The 24058-nt window shown below is 38.6% G+C and overlaps 2 protein-coding genes across 4 annotated transcripts in view; one reads left to right on the top strand and one right to left on the bottom strand.

Annotated features, from left to right (window-relative positions):
- The window catches only part of usp12b (ubiquitin specific peptidase 12b), a 17817-nt gene extending 7115 nt beyond the window's left edge, over nucleotides 1-10702 (top strand). Inside the window, 7 exon segments of the mRNA XM_035675808.1 lie at nucleotides 7-299; nucleotides 1063-1139; nucleotides 1282-1365; nucleotides 3333-3354; nucleotides 3356-3531; nucleotides 5481-5559; nucleotides 10357-10702. Of these exon segments, the coding sequence (XP_035531701.1) occupies nucleotides 7-299; nucleotides 1063-1139; nucleotides 1282-1365; nucleotides 3333-3354; nucleotides 3356-3531; nucleotides 5481-5559; nucleotides 10357-10458 (833 nt within the window). The 3' untranslated portion in view covers nucleotides 10459-10702.
- Nucleotides 10703-18288: 7586 nt separating this feature from the next.
- arhgap36 (Rho GTPase activating protein 36) overlaps nucleotides 18289-24058 on the bottom strand; it is a 76986-nt gene continuing 71216 nt past the window's right edge. For 2 of the 3 annotated variants that reach the window (XM_035675282.1, XM_035675285.1), the window contains exons 7-12: nucleotides 23529-23679; nucleotides 23296-23444; nucleotides 23035-23208; nucleotides 22606-22694; nucleotides 22291-22517; nucleotides 18289-20943 (exon numbers count right to left, since the gene is read on the bottom strand). In XM_035675282.1, the coding sequence (XP_035531175.1) occupies nucleotides 20603-20943; nucleotides 22291-22517; nucleotides 22606-22694; nucleotides 23035-23208; nucleotides 23296-23444; nucleotides 23529-23679 (1131 nt within the window). In that variant the 3' untranslated portion in view covers nucleotides 18289-20602. The remainder of the gene's footprint in view (nucleotides 20944-22290; nucleotides 22518-22605; nucleotides 22695-23034; nucleotides 23209-23295; nucleotides 23445-23528; nucleotides 23680-24058) is intronic. The other variant, XM_035675283.1, reaches the window with a different exon arrangement.

Here is a 24058-nt window from a genome sequence, read left to right as displayed (position 1 = left end):
CCTCAGAGCTGTTTGACAACTACATGCAGCAAGACGCCCACGAATTCCTCAACTACCTCCTCAACACCATCGCAGACCTGCTCCAGGAGGAGAAGAGCCAGGAGCGGCAGCAGAATGGAAAACTGGTGCAGAATGGCGGAGGGGGGGGAGGAGGAGGGAGTGCAGGAGGTGGAGGAAGTGAGGGAGGAGGAGGAGGAGGAGGAGAAGGGGAAGGAGGAAAGGAGACACAGCAGACTTGGGTTCATGAGATCTTCCAGGGAACACTGACCAACGAGACGCGCTGCCTCAACTGTGAAGCTGTAAGTGGAATCATTTGTGGTGCGGTTTGTAAGGGTTAAAGTGGTGATTTATTCGACTTGAACTTTTCAAAACAAAAGTGCTTCATCACAATAAGTATGAGCTATAAAAGAGGCAGGGCTGTAGGCACGGAAAAACCAGAAAACACATAAATAAAAGCCCCAAATGGTTGTTTGTTGGTTGGTATTTGAAACAGTCCAAACCAAATAAACATGGAGTTCTGTAGGTAAGCAGGGAGACGGGAGCAAAACAAAATAACTACAACCAAAAACTGTGCATATTTATTGAATTCAGAATCATTACTGGTCCCCAATGAAGGACAATGCAAAAAAATGTTATGCTCAAAACAAACAAGATTTTTTTACTATAATGAACCTGAAATATAATTATTCCCCTCTTGCTTAAATAGTTAATTTGTAGAAGTTATTTATCTGTATGTTCCTGGTAGAAAGTTGGTCCTAGACACCTGCACACTGTAGACCCCCAAACAGACCCAATCCAAAGATTTTAGGTCACTCATGGATGTAAACAACGTTGTGTTTAAAATACTTTGCACATGTTTTATGAGGGAGGAAATATATTTGTTAGACCTCGAGGATACACACAGAGTTTTGGTGAGGATCACTGAATATAAACACAAGTTGTGTTTGTATACAAGAAAACTCCACAGGGCACCTTTTTAATTTTCCAAATGTTTACCTGGTCGGATGTAAATCTGTTTGTGAGTGTTCCATGTGACACTGTGTGTATTCCCTGGAATTGTAGGTGAGCAGTAAAGACGAGGACTTCCTGGATCTGTCGGTGGATGTGGAGCAGAACACCTCCATCACGCACTGTCTCAGGTAGCACGGCGCTCTTATTAATCATCCGTGACAAGTCTCGTATGCTCACAGGATTATGGGAACATTGGAAAACAGCTTGAATTTGACATCAGCACTCCTGTTGATTTGTGTTGGTAAATGTGTGTGTTTGTCTTGTTAACAGGGGCTTCAGCAACACAGAGACGTTATGTAGTGAATACAAATACTACTGTGAGCAGTGTCGCAGCAAACAGGAAGCCCAGAAAAGGTGGGTGATCTCATCGGCTGGTTACTTTTTACTTCCTGCTGTGCAGATGTAGAATCAGATTTATTTTTTTCTGCCTGGTGAGGCGAAGTAAAGGAGTCAGTGTTATCTTCCATCTAGAGCTCAAACAATTAATCGATTTAGTCGAGCAAAAGAAGGTAAATTAGCAGCTATTCTGATAATAGATTTATGGTTAAAATCATCTTCTTGCAGGAAAAGCAATTTATTGGTTCTACCTTTTAAATGTTTAGGGTGTTTTCAGGGTTCCAACAGGTCCTGGAAATACTGGAAAACATTGAAATGTAGAGACTAGTATTTCAGTCCAGGTTGAAATGACCAAAAATCTTTACCCCCTCATTTACTGTATGAACCTGGATGCCTATTTCGTTTGAAAGTCGACTGTTGTGATGATAAGCTGTGTGAAAACTGGTATTAAATGTGTCAATAGTGAGCAAGTGCTGTCCCGAATTGTCAAGAAAAACTGGAAATTGATTTCTCAGAAAGAGTCAGTTGAATGAGAATAAAATAAAATGCATAAAAGGAAGCACAAGTGTTTTGCTTTCATGCATTTTATTTCATTGTAAACTGAATATCTTTTGGGTTTTGGCTGTTGGTCGGACAAAAATGGGTATTTGAAGACGTCACCTTGGACATTTTTTACTACTTTCTGGCATTTTAATGACCAAACTATCGTCAGATGACGATCATCGTCCAATCTTAATGAATAATAGGTTTAATTTTACCTAAATTTGTCACAGGGAAAGATAGGGTTTTGTGCAAATAAGGTACCTTTCAAGTTGTTTTGAATGCTTCCTTAAATAAAGTAAATTAAATCCTTATTGAGCTAATGTAGTGATAGTCATTGTAATATTAATTTCATCATCTTCGAGCACAAATAGAATCATTCTTTTTGTAGTGGAGGTTTCAGACACGAATGCACATCTTTTTTAGTAGGGACGCACAAAGCAATGTTTTGACACAGAGCTTAAGGGGTTAGCCGCATGGTAGCATGAACAAATTTTGTCCGTATTTGCTCTTTGCTGTGAGGAGCTGTCACCTAAATGAGCACTTTGTCTCCACATAGCTGTGTAGCAGCGGTGAAAACCGCAGTCGCACAGCTATATGCATCGCACCGTCGCTGTTGAGCTTTTCAAAGCGGACAAACACGGGTTCAGTTTGTTCCATTAGAAAGTACCCCGAAACCACATCTGACGTTACTGTAGCAACCAGACAGGGCCTTCCTGTTACACTCTGACAAGTTCATTATCAGTATTTAGAGTCGATGTGGGCCAAGGTGCCTATTATTAACCTCTGCACAGCAGTCTGACAACTGCCGGCCGTTGTTGCTCTTTCGCATTGAGTTTTACAAACCAACAGGCAGAAAAGTGTTGAGTGTGCCTGCTCACAACTGCACATGCGTGTGTTTTTATACGTAAGCGTCCAGCATTTCAGCGCCTGATAAGTGCACCAAGTAACATCCATTAGCTTGAAAGGGCCATGCTGTCACCAGCGTCTGCACCTCGCATTAACACTGAGCAGGATGCTGTGAGAGCGCCAGCTACAGGTTCAGCCAAATTAGAAGGCGCACAAAGCGTCTGACACGCACTTCTTGTTCCTGGTAGGGGATCTGGAACAGTAATGGTGTCAGCGTGGAAAGCTTTTAACCCTCAGAGGTTTTCTTTGGGGGAAATTGCCCTCGCTGCTTGTCTTTGTGTGATTCTACTTACCCCCTGGTGTTTTTCCACTTACCTTTTTATGAGCCTTTTAGTTTTATCTTTGATTTCTAGATTTTCTTTTTGATTTAAAACTATTTTACTTCTCTCGAGAGTGTTGAGTGTATAATTCAGTTGATAGATCATTTCTGAATCTCTATAAGAACCCACGGAGCAGCATTAAAACCACTTCCGACCATTACAAACCCCTCTCTCTCTCTCTCTCTCTCTCTCTTCTCTCTCCCTCTCTCCCATCAGGATGGAGGTAAAGAAGCTACCGGATGATCCTCGCCCTCCACCTGAAGCGCTTTAAATACATGACCAGCTGCACCGCTACACCAAACTGTCCATATCGCGTCGTCTTCCCCCTGGAGCTCCGCCTTTTCAACACGTCCGGGGACGCCACCAACCCGGACCGCATGTACGACCTGGTGGCCGTCGTTGTACACTGTGGCAGGTAGGGTCTTTCTTTTAACTTACTAGTCTTATCTGCTGTCCAACCTGCAGCATCTGTAGTGGTTTATGTTTGTTGTGCTTAAAAAATCCCAACTTACCAGAATTCAGTCAGATTTTTCATATTGTTTATGTAGTTTGATCATCAGCCAAAAACCGGAAAAGTTCATAATGTAAGGAAACAAATACAACAATTTAAGCTTAAGAGATATGGAATTTCATTCCTGCACTTCCGCTAAACTAAATCCATTAATCAGGCTAATTATTTTAGCATTTAAGCACTTAGATATGAACTTGCATTTTAAGGTCACATATATTATGCACAAATACACCTTTTTTTAACATCACAGTGATGTCTAGAGACCAAACAAATATATTTAAAAAAAAAAACACCTTTCTCTCCCCTTTTACCTCGCTCCGTTTATCAGGAAATGTGCTCCACAAAGCCTGATTTGCCTCTTGTACCTCGTCTGTCCCCATAGGAGTAAAAAAACAATTAAAAATTAATTCTACTTACTAATATTGTTTATAGTTTGGGGATTTAATTCTCTCCAGAAGCTCTCTTCTAACTCTCTTTCTTTTTAATATATTGCAAAACTAATTTCTAATATTCACTTGTCAGGTTCCTGCAGGCTGATTTAATGTGTAGGCTAATAGGCTGCTGAATGTGTTGTCTGTTAAAGCAACCTGCTGTATCTTTCACTGGATAAAATACCAAACAGAAGGAAGAGTGTGGTTAAGAAAGCACATCTTCCTCATAGCTCTCATTAACTGAACTCATCCTGTCAGAAAGGACATAACAGGCCAAATTTATGCTTGGTTTCTGATTAGTTGTTTGAAGTGGTCGCCTGTCATGCAGTCCCACCTGGCTGCTGTCAAAAGATCCATTATAAACTGCAGGGAGCTTCTTTTAATACCATCGCAGTGGCATTTTACATGTTGTGGCTAAAACTGACCATATCGTATTTAAATGAATTCTTCTTAAAGTTCATACTGTAGCAGGATTGCACAAAGTAATGCCGCATTTCTCTCTTTTTATTATTGGAATTGTCAGTAGACAAAAACGACCGGGGGTGCAGTGTTTACGTTCAGCCTGAGCAGCCACGCCGTTGATCCGTACAGTGTGAGCATAAAAGTGGCAGGTTGTGGCAGTGTCGAGAGGCTGATTAACACACGAGTTAACATAACGTACAAGATTAATAAAACACACTGTCTCCCAAGATTAACTTGAAATCTAAATGATCTAATGCTGTAAATCCAAAATGTACTCGGCTGATCCTTGGCAAGGGATGATAGCAGACACATATTTAAACAACTTTTTAGTAGATCTTAATCATTTTTATGAATTATAAATCATAATTGTATGTTTTTTAGAAGAATGAAAAAAGATAATAAAACCTTAACACAAGTAAAATAAAAATCTGCCAACATGGCTCGCTGTTGCTTTTGGCTGCTGTAGCCAGACACATTCAGACGTTCAGTTCAGGTGATTCAGGGATCTGGAACGTCTTCTGACGCAGATTAGCTGACATCAGCTGATGTGTAAGTGAGCAGATGCACGTTATTAGTAACTGGACTATTTTCAACTAGCGGATGAGGTTGATGTGACCCTCCGGTGGTGCTTTCCTCAGGTGGATTAACATTGTGTGTGAACACAAAGGCTGCAAATTTAAAACTGTGCTGTTTTTAAACGTTTTCAGATTTCCACATTGGAGATTACCCAAAAAACACCCCTATATATAAGATTCAACACTGAATGATGATGTTTTTAGAGCAATTATTTCATGCTTTTTCACTGGCGTCGGCTCAGCAATAACGTTCGAGTTTAAATTATTACTTGGGGAATAACAGTGAGCCGTTAACCACCATTAGCCACGAGTTCAATGCCATTCAGGTATTATTTTCATCGTGTGTTTCACTTTGTTTTCCCTCCCGTCTGTCTCCACGCTGCAGTGGTCCCAACCGCGGACACTATATCACCATCGTCAAGAGCCACGGCTTCTGGCTGCTGTTTGATGACGACATCGTAGAGGTGAGACAGATGTTTTCATTCTCCATTAACTCTTTTACTGTGGGCAATCAGATTCTCTAGTGTTTGTTTAAGAAATGGGCATCTACCAGTAAACGCTCTCCAGTTTCAATGCGTAATGGTATTAAATGATCCAGTATCCCATTCTGTACAATGATTTTTACAGCTTTAGGTAAACATGTAGCTTTATTTGTATTAGTTCCTCTATAGAAAGATTACTTGCTTTCATATCACAGCTCAGGTCTAAATTTAACAATGGCTTTACCCTCCTCTGTTGCTAAGGAGCAACCGCTGCCCCAAAATCAAGATTAAAAATAAGTTCAGATGATTCATTTAATAATGAACAGTTGGAAAGTTAATAGAAAAAAAATTCTGACACCTTGTGTTATTCAAGTCGTTTTTACATATTTGCACCTACAAAAGCCTTAAAACAATGACAATAGAGCCATTTACTAAACAAAAGTTTTAAATAAATTAGGACAAATCTGATGATTGGGGTATAAGAAAATTATGATGAATTATGAAATATGATCGCAATCTTTTGTTTTGTGTATTGATTCTTGAAAAATACCATATGGATTATTGTGTTCGAACCCCAAACCACTAGATAGCAGTGTTAAACATAAACGTAAACTGAGGCCTATGATGTTGGATGTTACAGCGATTGTGGTACAATGCAAACGCAGATCCCACTGTTCTAGCTGCATAACTATGTAAACTTGTTTTAATTCAGATTTTAAACATGTGGTGGTATGTTTATACTATGATAATTTTCCTAAAGTCAAAGAAAAGAAATCGTAACCCCTGTATCGTGTTATGTATGTCCAGATTCTTGCCAATACACAGCCCTACTGACGATAAAAAAATAACAAAACAAAGCAATTTAAAACAATATGAAACGATAAAAGGAGAAGAATTAAGTAAAATAAAATAATAAGTATTCATATAATATGAGTGAATATATAAGAGTTATATAAAAGAACAGACAGCTTGTTCTTTCCTGGTATTAAACCTCAACTCTGAAACAAACAGGTTTAATATGAAATATCTTGAACACTCAGGAACAGCAATCAAAGATTAAAATCCCCATAAGCCCTCCAAAGTTTCCCTCCTCATCCTAACCAGACAGGAATTTCAAACAGCCGTCCTTCCAGACTCTGTAGATCCTGGCGCTCCAAGTGTTGTGTCTGGACTTCCTACAACGAACCAACCTAGACACATTCACATTTGCTAAATAATGAGGAGTTAAAACAGGGTTTAGAAATCTATTAGAAATATTGAAGGGTAAAGGAAGGTATTCAGGAAGGAAAACAAAGATGAAAAAGTGGATACCTGCTGAAGATTAGAGCCCAAAGCCTTTGCCTGCCCTCTCAACATCACTTCTCATGTTCAGCATGTACCTACTTTGGTTTTAATTAAAACATTATTCATCCAAGTTATGCAATTTTAAACCGAGTGTCAGTTGGATCGGGAAGACCTGGACAGCGCATTGTGTTCGGAAAATTAAAACTATGACAGACTGCTGCTCTGTCTGCTCCATCCCTCATTTTTCTTTTTTTAATTTGTACAATCTGCAAGCAGACGACGCTGATACGTGACTGTGAAAAACTTCTATAAAAAGCAAACTAACAACTTTCACTCAAATGAGATAATAATTTATGAAATCGCTGAAACACAGTAACAGTTTCCCTGCTCCGCTCTCAGCACGCTTCCATCCACGCTGCAAACTGTTAGATCTCTGACTGCAGTCGTAACGATAGTGCCGATAATGCGATGATTTCTTAATCCGGGTAGGGGAAATTTAGCAGCATCTCCAACCCTGCAACATATTAAAAAGTATATGAAATCAAAAGTATAGCTTTACTAGCACGTAGTGTTAGCCAAAAGCATGATGTAGCCCTTTAGTCACTGGCAGTCAACCACATCAGAGCGCGGCCAAAGCCTCGGCATGCTGCTGTGTTTCATTCAGAGCCAAGTAACCTTTCAGTTTGTTATTTTTCTTTCTCCGTGCCAAAAGAGAACGGTATGCCACAGCAATCAAGCCATCGGCGGTTAACTGACCGTGCAGTCATGATGGTTAAACGTTCCAGGGTTTGTGAAGTATAATCTGTATCGGAGACAAATGTGCAAACAGGCTTCTATAAGCTGAGTAATAGTTGTCCTTTGTTTCAGTTTTTATGCAACAAAAAACTCCAGCAAACTTGGGAAATCACAAGATGTCTTTAAAGTCAGAAGAAGTTACAGAAAATCCTGTATTTTACAGATCTTTCATTTCTCAATATTCTCTCAATAAATCCCTGTTTCTCAGAATTAAGGCTGCTTTTAAAAAAGCTGTTTATTGGTAGAAATGGAATATATTTACCAAAGGTATGTTTTCATTAGTGTATAATATAATAATCATTGTGTTTTTGTTACTTTAGAGAGAGCTTTTTATATCTGCAGGGGGAACAGGTTGATTCTTGACAGTTGCAATCTGTAACTTTGCCTCTAGATGCCACTTAATTTGACATACATGTCTTAAAAAACCCTAGTAAGTATTCATTATTAAATTATTGTAATCTTGCCTGACAAATTTGATAGTTTTGCATGTGTAGCTGGCTAAAAGGCTCTCTATGCTAACCTTGAATTGCACTAAATTCATTTAAAGTATCATCAATTGAACATTGTTTTTTGTTTACATATTATTTAAAGCAAATTACAAAACCAAACAACCCTCTGGAATTATTCTAAAGTTACAGACCTTTAAAATAAAGTGTTATCCAATAATCTTTTAGTAGATCAGCACAGCATTAGCTGAAAACCGCAAATAACACTTAAATTAATAGCTGTAATTATAAATTAGTCTCCTAATACCTTTTGTACACAATGTACATGCTACAACTTGTCTTCAAAGTATTTTATTTATATTCCTGACATATCCCAAGAGAGATTTTAAAGTTCTCTACAAAATACTGTATTGTATACTGTTGTTATTGCAGAGTAATGCAATTTAAGTGCTTATTGATTAGAAAACTCTGCACTGCATTACATTACAATGATGATATTGTAACGTAGACAGAAATCAATGCCGACTCTGCATTCACTGTGATCGAACTCAAGGATGTTTTAAATAGTCTTAATTGTAATTAATGGAAACCAATGGCTCTCTGGAACAGTAGAAACTCATTCAAATGTCTAAAATGCATCAGCATATGTTATTTGTTTAGTAAAGTGGAAGTGAGTTGTAGTGAATGGGTTAAAATGTGCAAAACCACTGGTATGGTCCTTTTTTTTAAAGCATTTATGGGCTCAGCCTTGACATTCTTCAAATTAAACTACCTAATATTTTGTCCATTGGTCCTAATTTCTGATCCAACTATGGCACTAGTTCAGTCGTGGTTCTGGTTTGGACCAATTAAACATCCGATCTTTTTGTTTGGGAACCTTTTGCCCAATTAAAACGGTTTATTTTACTCTAAATCTCCCCGGCAGTGGGAAAAGTCACCCTTGCTGTTGCGGAATAGAGAAGAAGGTGCTCAGTCACAGTCATGACGGACTGATGTTTAAAACTGATCCCATCACCAGTGTATTTTTCCACTATGATGGGAAGGAGGACCACTCGAACATCTGGTCCAGTGGAGACAAACTGGCCGAGTACTGTTAGATTCCGCTGAGGTTGCAGAGCTGAAACACTAACGTATCATTTTTTTATGGTTTGTGGAGATTTACTCTGTGTCTCTCTGGTTTGTATTCTAACTTTCAGTTCTCTTTTATTCAATGTGTATTTTTACTGCTTGTAAGTTATCTTTGTTCCTTTTTGAGGACTGAAGCTGAGTTTGCTAAAGCTGCAGCCAGTTCTTTCACCACCAATCCAAAATTATATTTTATATACAATTTGTATCCAGCCTCATTCTCTCCCTCTTTGGACGAAGCTGCAAATAAGAAACAGTTGTCAGGACCGAGTCTCGAGATATTCACCACTTACTTCGTCAACATTTTAACTGGAGATTTGGTAGCGAATGAAAGCCAAGGCCCTCATGAAACAGTTACACAACAAAGTTCAAGAGCACGGCAGTGAACTGAAGGGAAGGGATTTTATGTTGTGCTAACTCAGACCTCCTCAAAGACCTGTGGTGACCTCAAGTCAGCTTTACATAAAAGGTTTACCAAGGTTGTGGGAAAGAAAACCCCATCCTGGAATCTTAAAAGTGTTTTGTTTTCGTGCTAGGGGAAGTTGTGTAATGTTAAAGAGACATGGCTTAAGAATAACATAGTTTTCTGATGGGTTAAGATAAGTAAAGCCTGGCTGCTAGTAGATCTATGCACAAAAAATAAAATAAAAATCAGCGTGATGTTAAAAATAACGGCTATATTTTGTCCATGAATGTTGTCTTTCAAACTAGTCTATGTTGACTTTCATGGATAAAACTGGTCACAAATTGACACACTTATCACAGTAAATCATCAAAAAACAAAGAAATAGTTGGAAAATATGCAGTTTTCCCCCATGAGTTGGATTAAAATATTGATATAAGCTGGTGTCAGGATGTGGTTAACGTAGCAAAAAGACTGGATGCCGGGAAAGTTAAGAGAAAAGAATCAGCTTCAAAACTAATTAGCCCATTTTATCAGAAATGTAACTGTGTCTTGGACATTGATGATGCCGTTACTTCCAGTCTTTATGCTAAGCTAATTGGCTCCTACGTTTTTCTCAAAATGTTGAGCTATTCACAAGCACAGCTGCCTTTAAATGATCAATTCTTACAGAGCTGTATGACTGAATGTGTCTAAAGTCCAACCATTTTTCTGTTTTTCTTTTAGAAAATTGACGCGCAAGCGATCGAGGAGTTCTACGGTCTGACATCGGACATTTCCAAGAACTCTGAGTCAGGATACATCCTGTTCTACCAGTCGAGAGACTGAACCAGCCAGCGGTAAATCCCCAACAGACTGTCACTCAACAGAGGGGGAGGCGCTTAAGGCTGCCACCGGCTCCGCCCAGTACGCTCACATAAGTATCCAGGCTTTTTTCCCTGCAGGCGGAGCTTTGCACTGGAGCGCCACTCGGATCGATTGAGACGTGTCCAGGTCGCATGCCAGCCTCCTGGATTACGACCGTTCAAATCCTCTGAGCCCACGCTGCAAAAAAAAAATAAAATAAAAAAAATAGCACCTTAACAAAACAAGATGGCTGAATCTATAACACTCGCTTTGCACTGGGGCATCAGCTGGGAAAGACCGAGTAACGCCAATCCAAGAGGCTGACATCGCTGTGTGCACAGCGATCCATTTTGGAGGTAAAAGCAGTTTGGGATTGTTGAGACGATGCAAAGTAACCAATCAACTGTTTCGGATGAGGCAACTTCTGATTGTAATCCTCCTCGTCATGGTAACCATCAGTGTCATCACAGTCTTCTTTAGCGTTTTTTTTCGTGTATATATTATACCGTGCTAAAACACATGGTACCATGCGTTCACCCCCTTAAAAAAAAATCATTCCGGAGACAGTGAAACTAATATCCGACAGCCTTGTTAGACGTTAAAACCACTGACACAACCTTTAGTGATCGAATAGCTTGAACGTGCACTTGGAGCGCAGCGCGGTGATGCCGTTGCGAGTTTGCAGTGTTTGTAACATGAAGTGGTGCTAATAACATAAAGTGTTAAAGGCAGTGTTAAATGAAAACCAGCCACCAGTGAGATGTTGATGAATCTGATGGAGGGGCTCATTATTTTAGTTTTTTACTGAAGAAAATCTTTATCTTAAATATTTAAAAAAACAACTGAAAATTGAGGAAATCTAGGTAAAAGTTTGATTTTACCATTTGAAATTTCTCTGTTAAAGCATGCTAATAATTTCATTGTTTTCCATTAATTGCAACGACCCTTAGAGCAGGAAATTACAACGTTTGGGATTTATAGGAACATAAATAAGTCTGGTTAAAAATCAGTTTGTCCCAATGTGCTCCTTTAAAAAAAAATAAAAATACAAATCTGCATGTTTTTCAGCAAAAAAAAAGGTAAAAACCAAAAATAATGAGCCGTACAGATCACCAACAACCTTGGTCCAGTTTTAAAACGAGTGAAAAGTGGCTGGTAAAAGTTTTAAAGTAACTGGTGTGTCGTGCCATTACGGGTTATGTTTGGTGCCACAGCAGAAAAACTTAAAAAGAGGGAAGACACTGAACAAAGAGCAGTCAGGTGTTTCAGCGTTTTTTTAAAGCCAGCTTTTTTGTGGTTTTGACAGCAAGCAAAGTCTCTCTTGCAGTTTGCTTTGAAAAGTTTGTGTTTTAACATTTCAGTTTTTTCTTAAATGCCAGAATATGCACATTTGTACCATTTTTAAAAGGGACACATACAGAGAAAAGTACTTTTTCTTTTCTTTAAGTCAGTTCTGAAATCCAAACTGTCACACTACGTACAGGTTGAATGTTTGTGTTTAGCATGTCTTGTCCCTTTGTTCATTATTAAAAGCTTTATTTCTGGACAGCAAATTCTGCTGAAGCTGGTTCAGCACACCTCATAATATCAACCACCAATCACACGCTGGCAAATCTCGACTCTGGCTTAAGTGTTTCTCCTGCAGCTGCAGCGTTGGCAGGGAGTCAGACCTTTTACATAACATGTTTTTCACTCCAGAACCTTAAATTGGAGCCGTCAGTAACGCTGAGTGATGCTAACGGTCTGCCGATGTGGAGCACGTCCACTGTCGGTCGACGACATGGTATATTTAATGCAGTAAGACTGCCTGGCGTGTTTGTCTGAGCAGTTTAAGATGGATTCCTTCTTTGTATTAAAAAACAAATTAACTTAGCACAATAGGAAAGGATCAGGATGGTAACAACTTCTGATTTAATGTTGACTCATCCTGTTTTAGGAATTTAAGATTGTTTTAAATCAGTATTTAAAAATTTAACATTTGCAGCTTCTCCAATGTGGGGCTGATTTTCTCTTATTGTGAATTCAAACCTTTTGAGGTTTTTCGAAATTTGAACAATAAATCAGTGAATATTGAAAATAATTAGTGGCAGCTGTATCGTAAATCCATTTAGTCAGCTGGTGAAAACTGGAAAAACTGGGAGGTAATGCAGAAACTTTTGTAGTAGCTATGAAGAAATATGATGACAAATCCTCCAGTATTGGGTTTTATGTGCTTCTGAACCTCTCCAACTATCATCTAGTCTATAAAATGTCCAAAAACAGAAGAAAATGCACATCTTAACTAACTGAAGGAGAATAAATTCAAATTGATTTATCCTACAAAAATGGTCCGCAACCAGAAAATATTAAGTTTACAGTGATAGAAAAAAGAGACAACAAAATCACATCCTCACATTTGAGAAGCTAGAGACAGTAAATGTTTATGTTGGATAAGTAACTTTATCAAATTAACAAAATAGTTGCAGAATAATTTTTCAGGGGATCGACTCATCACTTAATGGACTTTCGGCTCTATATGATTGCAAGGAAGAGTCAGATTTTTCTTCTGCTTCCTCCATTATGAACCACCATCAGAGCCACTCACTTTATGAGTGGGTATATCCTTTCACCCCTGGGGTAAAAGAGTGTAATTAATGCTTTCAAATGGGTTTTCATTGTGCTGAGGCAAAGAGAAACAGGAGCCATTTTAAAACCTGTACTCATTCTCTCTAACTCGAGCCTGCTGATGGGCAGCAACCTGCTTTTTTCACCTCTGTTGTTTTTTGTTTAACGCACAAAACAAACCAAATGTAGGACTTTTTGGTTTAATCGTATTTTTTGAAGTATGTTTTACACTGCCAAGTTCGTGAGGCTCCACCCCACTGGGCTGTCCCAGATTTAACAAGCAAGCTCACCCTGTCACTCTTTGTAACAGCTGTAGCAGATGGAAAATTAATGGAAACATGCTCTCCGTAGCCTTCAAGGTGTTTATATTCTACAGTAGTTGAGTGGCCTGGGCAGTGGGTCAAGTATTATCTGAATGTTAAAATGTACAGTAAAATAAAAATGGGGCTGCTGCTTGACCTGCAAAACACCACTTAGACACGTCTTAATCTGAAGTTGCTCTCTCTCTTGCTGAGACAAGAAAAAGCACTTTTAACAACATATTTTATTCTGAAATTCTTCCTTTAAAGTCTTTTATTTTGAACAAAAGTAATGGATGTCAGGCCCTAATTCAGGTTGGATATCCTGGGGTTTGCAGACAGTGTTTTCACGTTACAAAGTGATGTTGAGATAGTATTTGATTGGCCACTCATTGGCCTCCGACGTTGTATTGTGGTCCGACAAATGTTAAGCCAGCTTATGTTAGGGGCTATGTAATGTTAAAGCACTCCCAGCAAACCCAGCCATATCCAAGTTGACATGTCCTGTTTTTTATTTAGCAGAAATGTGTGTTCAAGTTCTCAAATGTCTCACTTGGCTTAAAGTTTCCAACACACCGTAAATGACAGAAGGAAAGGGAGCGACTTCAGATGACGCGTCTCAAACACTTCCCTTCATTCAGGTTGAGGCTTCAAAGTCAACACTATTTCCTGTCTCTGCTGCTCTTAAACTCAACTAATCTAAATGAACGGAAGATGTTTTGCGTGGTGTTGAATTTGTTTTGGGGGTCACTCCACTTCGTTTCCACCAGTACTTCCATTTCTGAAAATCAGAAAAGGTAATTTATGGTTGACAATGACTTGAAACGCAGATTATATCCAGGCACTAACAGAAACTGTGGACTCTTGTAAGAGTTGCTTTCATGATGTTTTCATATTTGAGGAAAAAGTCTATTTACTCACAGTATAAATAAACAAAAACAAGCACAACAGAGCATTATTTGGAGGATACAAGTCCACAGATTCAGTTTGGAGCTGGCTATGATTCTGTTTTTAATGAAATGCAGTTTTATGGAAATTATTGGTCCTCAAAACTGTAAATGTCTCTCATCAACAAAACTGGTTGAAATTATTGGCAAAAGAAAGTGATTGAAACCCGTGTTGAAACAAGGCTCTTTTTTTTATTTAAATACTATTAATATTATTATGAATGTTTATTTTATCTTCTTTTCTTAGATGTTTCACTTGTTTTTGATATATTTCACTAATTTTACTAGTCTACCATTCTTGAGTAGGCAGCTTTGGATATTTGAAGATTATTTTGGTTTAATTTGGGAGTATGTGACAAGAGATGTTGATGTGTACATAAATACAGATGTTATTATTGGAATATAAATATTTGCTTGCTTTAAATAATCAGCAGACCTAGATCAAAAATGTTAGTGGACGTTATATCTTTAAATACTTTTATTCTGGCAATGAATCAATACGCCTTGTGCTTAAAAAGTATCAAGCCCCACCTATCTGGCATCCCAGGCAGCCTAAACCAAACAGCCCAAAGCAAATTAGCTCATATGTAATCTGACTGATCACACTATAATAAACAGAAAACTACCTGATATCATTAAGATATACTTGCTTTGAAGTTCTCAATACAAGAAACTGCTGTGCAGAGAGTAACTGACCAAAAACTGTTCTTTGTATCATGGTGTTAAAGGAAAAATCCACATAATAATTCTGATTTAGTTTTTCCTGTGAATAACTAGTCAAATGTAGATGACATGGCCACAGATATTTACAGTGACATTTTGTTGATAATCTGTTTTATGTTGAAGAGCACTAGAAGAACTGTACTGGCTTCACAAAAAGCTTAAAAACTTAAATTTCAGTATCAAACTTAAAATGTCTTTTGTGCAGTTTGAAAATCGTTAACTTGGATGGTTGCATTGTAATTTTTGTAATAGTCCCACTAATAAGCTGCCTAGGCTGATAACTGCTGATATTATTTGATTTCAGATGTATTGGTGTTGCATATGTCCAAGTAATACAAAATTTAATTATAGTACAGAAATGCCAAAGATACATTTGAGATTGTTTCGAAACAGTGTTACATATTTTGTCCACCAGACAGCACTGAGGAGTTTAATTTTAAATCAAAAACCTAATCAAAGTCTTGATGACATTGCTTTCTGTTAATTTCTTTAATCTAAAATATGATGTCATCTGCAAAGAGTCCAGTTTATTTCTAGATTTTAAATCAACTTCAACCAATCAAACAACACAGAAATCAATGTGTGACTAGTGAAGAGGCAAGAAGACAAGTTTCTACACCAGAATGTGCAGAAAATAGGCCAAAACATTTAATTTTCTTTTACCCAACTAGTCTTACACATAAATATTCAATATATCAAGATTGTTATTAAGCTCCTGTTATTGATCAAAAGCAGCAATGCCTCTTTCCAGAAGGTTTTAGAAAGTATTATGAGGAAGTAAATGAGTTGGGTTGAGGTTGGAAAGCAGAAGCACCAACCCTTTGTCACAAAATAACTATTTAAATAACAAAAGCTGACATCTGCGGGTGGATTTTTCCTCTAACAGTATTAGTTGTTCTGTCCAGTCGTCCACATCACTCCCCGTTTTCAGACTCAACAAGAATGTAAATGTTTTGAACACAGTATGTGACTGGCGAACAGTGACTGAATGTGTCATTAACACACTGAGGTTGTACGTCACGACTAGTGTGCAGCAGTGGCAGCAGCCTCCACAGACACTAACAATTAATTATTTACATTGTAGTAAACTCAGAATCAGAACACATCTACACCTTCAGAAAATATTCAAGCTCCTTGATCTGTTATTATTTTGTAAATTTGTGACATTGAATTTAAACTTTAAGAAAGTAAGGTATGTTTTCTTTTGCCTCAATTTACATAAAATCTTCCATTATGGAGAGACAGCTGCAAACTGAGGGTAAAAAATCAAGGTGGTTGAGCCTTTTGTGGAAGGTCTGCTCTTCTTTTGGCACCAGTCTCAGACAGACTGAAGTGTTTTTACTTGTTTTTTGTGGCAGACATTTAATTGGCCATGAAACTGCACCGTCTCTCTGTGGCTTCTCAGCTCTTGCTGCGAACAGATCTGAAGTACAAAGAATTGAATCCTTCTCCTCTGAGTTATTTTGTGGGTGTTTTGTGGGGGCTGCTGCCGCTGCACATACTGCTGTCTGAAGTTCATTCTGAATACATGTAGATGCAGTGAAGTTTGGGAGTGACGGCTGGTTCTGATGGTGTCCAAACTGTTTGAAATAAAAGACAAACTGGTTTTGAAGATGGAATAATCTACATTGTCTCTTGTGTTTTATGTGGTTAAGACCTTATTTTTAAAGTTGACTTTGTTTAAACCTACTGCAAGATGTTTTCAACTGGTTATGAAACACTCAATACTGATGCCTTTAAATGACCTACATAAGCACAGAAGACCGCCAGCGAGAAGATTGGCTATTTCTGTGTAGTTATTCTTAAAGTCTGCCATCAGGTCGGATTTCCCTTGAAATCAATTAAACCAGGGGGTGGAAACCATACTGGTTTTGTACATAGGGGCTGTCAGAATCAACCAAAAAATTTAAGTTCCTTGTTGCTGCTTTAGTGTGAATAGCAGAAACTTAAAATAATCAAAGTTGAACTTGGAATAAATCACTAAACTGCAGCTGGAATTTGTTCCTAAAATGCGTACAACAGCATCATACATGAAGCAGAGGAGCTGGAGTATATTTTATCAGCCAATTAGAGTCCAATACTGTGACTGTTCATTATGCTATATTTGATAGTATACTATATTTTAATCCACACTGCACTATGAGTTTTATTTATTTGTTTACACTAGAAAGAAAATGACAATGAAACGCACAATTCATTATTAAAGAAGCAATAAAGAGAGTGATGTGGTTTGTCAGTTAAACCAAATGTGATTTTCAGTACAGTTAGTAAACTAATAGTCTAAATTTATAGGATTTATTATTCTTTAGTCATTATTCTTCTTTGATCACAATCTGTTGCTTGCTAGGTTAATATTGTGTTTCCTCCACTTCGGAAACTAAACCTAATCCCAGTGCAATGTGAAAAAGAAATGAAAAAAGTGAAAATTGCCACAAGCTGATTTGAAAAACAAAACATTCTTTACCTGCCACTTGTTGCAGTTTGACCGTCGTCTCATGACTTTCATCATTTCTGCCAAAGAAGTGCAAAGTTATTAGTACATTCAGTAAATTATATAATTGGGATTCACTAACAAATTCTAGATACATTTGAGTCGGGTCATAAGACAATAAGAGTCCTGGATCCTGGATAAACAACCAATCAGAGTCAAGAAAGATAGTTGATTGTTGTGTCTCATTTCCTTTGGGAAGGAGTCATTATCTCCCTCATGTACTACTGTCAGGATATAGTAAAGATTTCAGAAAGTTACCTACTGCAGCTCTAAAGTGAAACAACGTAATAAAACAAAAATCACAGCTCATAACTAACATCCACTGGATGGCCTTAAGGGCTTCTTTAAAAGGGTCACGAGTTCAAAGAAATGTCAGGAAGACACAGTATTAACTTACCAATGATTCTGGACTGATGCCGTTTCCAAGTTTCCTGCTAAAAGGTTTGTTATTATTTAAAGAGACTAAAAACTAAATTTCCTATGACAGACTGAAGAGGATTCAGACACTAGTAAGTCAAACAAAGAGACGCTACAGTTTATTTTTTTATCGTCTGATGTTTTCTGTCTGAATCAAACAAGGGAGACAAATGGCTGCTGTAAAAGTCTAAATAGTGAGATCATCTTCCCCTGGAGAGGTTTTTGGTCTTCTGCCTCACCTTATTATGTTTTTTTTTTTTAAAGTGGTGACGGTGTACGCTGACTCACTTCTCCCCCAGTACAGTCAACAATAAGCAACAATGACACAGAAGGCAGTTTGACATTTAATTCTCTGCAGGTAGGTGGTACAGTCTCTGGTTTAGGTCTCAACACACCTTGATGGATTTTACAATGATATAGAAAAAAAAATTTCTGACAAAAAGACAAAATATATCTTGTTTTCCCCACAAGGAATCCAAAAAGAGAAGATGATACATTCACCGGCTGAGGTGAAGGACGGACTCTGTACAACGGGTGTTGTTTGTGGTGAAGAAATACAATGTTAGGATGTGGGGAAAATCTCTGTACAACAATGGAAACATGGATCTCTACTCCAAACAGAGGCCAGAAACAAACATATGTACAGTTTCTAGTCGCTTGGCACTATTCCCAAACCTAATACATGTATCTCTAACATTATATGAGTTTATAGATGGGAGGAAAAGCTACTAGAGGGTTAAACGTAGAGCTGATGTGGTGAATGTCGCCCTCCTGTGGTTAAAGGAAGGTAACAATCCTTTAATGTAATAATATATTATGAAAGTCTGGATATATCACATGGCCACTGCAGAAGAAATGAAAGCCAGGTATTAACTCCTCTCAAGTCTAGTTAGTCCTAAATGACAGGGGGACACAGATGAATATTTTATCTCACACTGTAAAATCAGGCAACATGAAACTCGACAAGAGCCCCTCGTACTCTTGTCGGAGTTGAGCACCTGAACGCACCGTTAGTTTTTGACTAATTGTGGGAGAAGCAGCAGGTCCAGCCTGACAGTCTGATGGTCTAAAGAAACTTAATGGGCTGTGTCCTTCAGAGGATCCGGCCCCCTGAACTGGATCACTGCTATTGTTTCTTACTGGAGGTGCCACAAATGCAAACAAGTCAATACTAAAATCACACAGATGTACTTTACTGGGCACTGCATTTATTTGGTGATCTGCAGCTCAAAAGGCGTCTAGATTGAATCCAGTTAAAACCGAATCAGAATGCTTGAGATCAAAAGATTACAAACTAAACAGTTTATTGTGAGAGCCAACTTTGATATACTTAAAGTCACTCAGTATCCAATCTCTTCTAAATGCAATGTGATAAGACCTCCATATGACTTTAAAAAGAATTGGAAGAAAAACTGGCAAAAATGGTGTCTTTATTTAGCCAATGAGACAGATCTCTCATAATTACTGAATGTTATGTGTGATATTTTATTTTTACTTGAGGTAATTCTGCCTCAACTCAACTCAAGTTTCTCGTTTCCTGCTCCTTACTTGCTTTTTGTTCACTTTATAATGTGAAAAATGTTTATAAATAAAAGAAAAAATGCATTATTTGCAAAAAAATTTGATTAAAAATCACAAATTAAATGTAACAAATACATTATCTTTCCATACGTTGGTGATTGTTAAATAAAACTTCACTTGTTAAATAAAACTTCACTTAAACTACACGTCTAAAATGAGGATGTTCTGTAAATACACTATGAAAAATAAGCTTTTAAATGTAGTTTGAGCAATGTTTATATGGAAGCTGCATAAAAAAAACTAAATTTAGCACTGATTGAACCTAGATATCTCGATCTCTTTTGAACTGCAAATCACCTAATCAATACTCACCGAGTTGCACACAAAGACATTTGTCTGGCACTGATCCCTTTCAGGTGTTTGAATTCTAACAATTATTTCGAGCTGAACTTTAGTTGAATTGTAGATAAGAAGTGGCTTATTGCATGTTACAGAAAAACAACAGAAACCAAAGGGAGTCTGTTATGGTAATCAGTATAGATAAAGTGTTAGTGGAGTCCATGCAGCTAGAGTCAGTTCTAGGTAGTAAAGATGAGGGTTGCGTGTGTAAAATACATTATGTACATCGATATTATTACTGCATCTACTTCCAGATAATCTCATAGACAGATTCATTAAGTCTTTTTCTTCTTTCTCTGATGTCTCTGTCTGAGCAAGATGTGCTTAAAAGTCTTCATCACCAACTTTTTCCAACACCAATCAAAAATGTCTTTTAAAAAAAAAAAGTTTTTGAGCATTTTTCTCAAATTTTGTTCTCCATTTGTTGGGGTTAGGGTTAGGGTTCTTCATGTTTTCTGTGTCCCAAATACACATTCACACACATGCGTTCCAGAGTTGCTGAAAAAGTGGGAAATTCCAACTACTGATGGGAGAGCAGCAGGACACTTTCTTAAAGTTGAAAGTTTGAGTAGGAAATTTAGGATTCGTCTTGCGTTTATAATCCTAAAAAATACACTCAATGTAACAGGAACCAACTTTTCTGTGGATTTCTGACCTCCGACAGCCATCACACACACATAAACACACACTCATTCCCTTAATATTCCTCCTCTTCTCGCCGTTCATCATACCATCGTCTCCGAGCTCGACCCTTTCCCGGTGAAGAAGTCCCAGAAATTAGCAGCGGGTGACGGTTTGCTCTCCTCCTGCGGCGTCTGTCTCACCCAGATGCTGCTCTCCGTGGACCCGGTCAGACTGGAGCAGCTGCCGCTCCCGCCGCCGCCCAGGGTGAAGTTCAGCGCGGAGCCCAGCGGGCCCCTGCGGTCCTGGGTGTCGGGGTCCTGACCGTGGAGTCTGGTGGTGGAGCTGGAGGGGGAAGACGAGGAGGGCTGGGACAGGCTGAGCAGGTTGTGGTGGGAGTGGAACTGACGCATGTGGCGGATGGATTTACCAGGAGGCACTTCACCTGGAAGGTTGAAAACAGGAAAATGGTTCAAAACTGCACTTTTATGGTTTAAGTACCCTTCAGCAAGCCTTTTAATCCCCTTTCCTTCAGGGGAAACATAAAATGATCTGCTTTTGCCCTTTTTATCTGGCAGATAAAATGAAAAAATAAATTCTAAATCATTCATAAAGTGCTAAAACAGTGGAAAATGGTGGAAAATTGTTTTTACTTTCTGATATATATATATATATTTTTAAAGTATAAAATCTACAAATTCTCATTTGTGACTTTATTAAAAACTAGAAAAACAAGTAAAAAACAAACCATTGTTGGTCAAATGAAGGTCAAAAATACAAAAACATGTCCATATAGGAACATTAACAGTACTTAATGTTATAACGTTCACTGTTACAACCTCTCCAACTTTCTATCTGTCACAACTAGGTGGTGCTGTGGTCACATTTATCATTCCAACACGTTACAGCGTGAGAGTCAATGTTCTGTCAACAAGAAATATTAATTTGATTTTAAAGATGCTTTTAGTGTACCGTAGTAACACTAAACATCGCTGTAGTGAAGTGATGTACAGTTAAGACTTTGAAGAAGATTGTTTGTATTCTCTATTCTCTAATTTCTAATTTTTATTTAAAAAATAAGCAATAAGATACAATTCTTATAAAACCAACTTTAGTGCAGTAATGAAATATTTTTACTAAGTTACATCTCACCTCTGGCTTTTTATTTCCCAACATAAAAGTATAAATGTCCTCTTCATGCATTGTAGGTAAAAAAATATATATATCCTGGTGGGAGAATACTGTCTAAAGAAAGCGGAATCGACCTAAAAAAGGTTTGTTTTTTTTTAACGTCTAAAGATTGCTTAGATCTCTAAATGTAGTCCAACATTAGGACATTTGACAGCTTAATGTCACATGAAGGACATTGCTCATTGTCCCCAGACTCTGTTTGTCCTTGACGCAGCGTTTATGAGAAAGGATACTCAACTTTTCACTTCCCTCCTCGTCATTTTGGAGAAAGATGGCTGATTGTTCAGTCTCATTCCCAGCTCGCAAAATACCGACGCTTGACGTGGGAGCACACCCACTGCCAAAAGCCAAAGTGTCGGTATTTGACAACCTGGGAATGAACTATGATTTTTTTCTCCAGAATGACTCACCCCACCTTTAAGCTCTATTAGCTATGGAAGAATTAAACTAAATTATTTTGTTAAAGCATACAAAACATACTGATACATATTGAGCCTTTAAAAATCATGTAATGTGTAACTTCAAATGATTAAATGTCAATCAAATAACATGACCTCTGTAGCCTCGAAACGGCCAGAATAAAATGCCCCAGAATGAGTACCGTATCTCGTTTCCTGTCGCTTCCTGTTCTGGTTCAGTTTGAGCACGTTGAGGAAGACCTCGCTGGTCAAGCTGCCCTCACCACCGCTACCGTCAGGTGGGAAAAGCGGCGATGGGGGCTCCAGTGGGGACAGACTCCCGCTGGAGGCTCCCACAGAGTCCAGAGATGCCCCTGTATCCCGACGACCCCCCGACTCGCTGCTGCTCTCCACCGTTATGTGACTGCTGCTGTGAGGGAAACACACATGATGTAACATCAGTAGTTTGTTTAAACACAGAAAGTAAAGAAGACTTGGGACTTGGCTGTCGTGGTTACCCGAGTTTCCTACGCAGCAGATAGTCGATGATGTCCGGGTCAGTCTGGATCAGACTCATCAGGACCTCCTGCTGCAGCTCTGCAGAAACCTGGAGGGTTTTTTTTGTACAATTGATTAACTTTTTATATTTTAATAAATGTTAATGAATGTAATGCAATCAAATGCAGAAAAGTGTCAAATATTTTTATGAACAAATCTTATTATTACAGACATAATATGAAAACTGTTTTGGATGTGTTTTTTGGATCTGAAGTAATCAGAGAAACAAGCTGAGCTNNTTTGGGAGAATGTTTAATAGTTTTTTTCCATTGTTTCTGGAAAGAAGACTGCTGTTGAGTATGACCCTTAAATACTAGTAACACCTCTGATCCTAGAAGCTCTTCCTGCTTTATTCATAGACAGTTTGAATATCTCCGTCTCTGCCGTACCGTGAAGAGCCTCCTGTAGTTCTGTATGAGCACCAAGGTCACGCTGATGATCGCCGTGCTGTCCTCAATCCCCATGGCGTAGATCTGAGGACTCGCATCTCCTCGTTCCCTCTGCAGCAGGTTGGGCCCGAAGATCACCGCCAGGTTCGCAGCCGTCATCTTGTTCCCGGAGATCTGGATTACACAGAGGAGGAGGAGGAGGGAGGTTTGTGTATCGACCTTTTCAAGGTAGATCGATCAGTGGTTATTGATTGAGCCTACCTCCTCGTCATTTGTTCCTATGCTGTCCTGGGCGAAGCTCTGCACGGTGTGTAACAGGCTGAGGAGTCGCAGCAGGGTGTCACAGTTACAGGGAGGGAGCAGGTAGAGAAGGTGCTGCAGGTACTGAAGCTGGTCTGCTCCCCTCAGCACTGCAGGAAGGAGGCACAGAGAGGACGGTTAGTACAGGTGTGACTGCTGTTAACGGCTGTGTGTGTGTGTGTGCGTGAATGTACAGTTGGCGTGCAGGAAGGCCGGGTAGAGCTCTCTGGGCAGCAGAGGATCAGGCATGTCTCTGAGAAACTCTTTGAGCAGCGCCGCCACGTCATGGACGCTGTGCTCCTCATCCAGCTGGACGTCCACCCCCACGTCAAAGTCCTCCCTCAGCTGAGGAAAAGACACACACACACCTTACCCTGATGGACATGATTTCTCCAAAACAGGATATCACACTTTTATTATCAACTTTTCACATGAAGATTATTTTTAGATTCCAGCGTACAGTGAAGACTGACAAGAATATCATTTTTCATACCCTTCCTGTCCAGTGAAAACCATGTACCTCCAAATTTGGCGATTCTGAATTTCTTTGATAAACTGAAGGATTAACTGTGCCTGTATCGGTAGAGAAAATTCTCCTACTTCTTAAGATAAACTATTTAAAGTCTTCTTGGAATATCTTGAAAATGCATTGTTATAAAGCTGAAAAACAGGCTATTTTTCTTATGAAAGGTTGACTTTAGAGCTACCGAGTTCTCACAGAACT

This window comes from Morone saxatilis, unplaced genomic scaffold (genome assembly GCF_004916995.1).
Source record: "Morone saxatilis isolate NCDOM2014 unplaced genomic scaffold, NCSU_SB_2.0 Contig4, whole genome shotgun sequence".
In the NCBI taxonomy this organism is placed as follows: Eukaryota; Metazoa; Chordata; class Actinopteri; family Moronidae; genus Morone; species Morone saxatilis.
The sequence above is the reverse complement of the archived record's forward strand: the minus strand, read 5'-3'. Positions and strand labels throughout refer to the sequence as shown.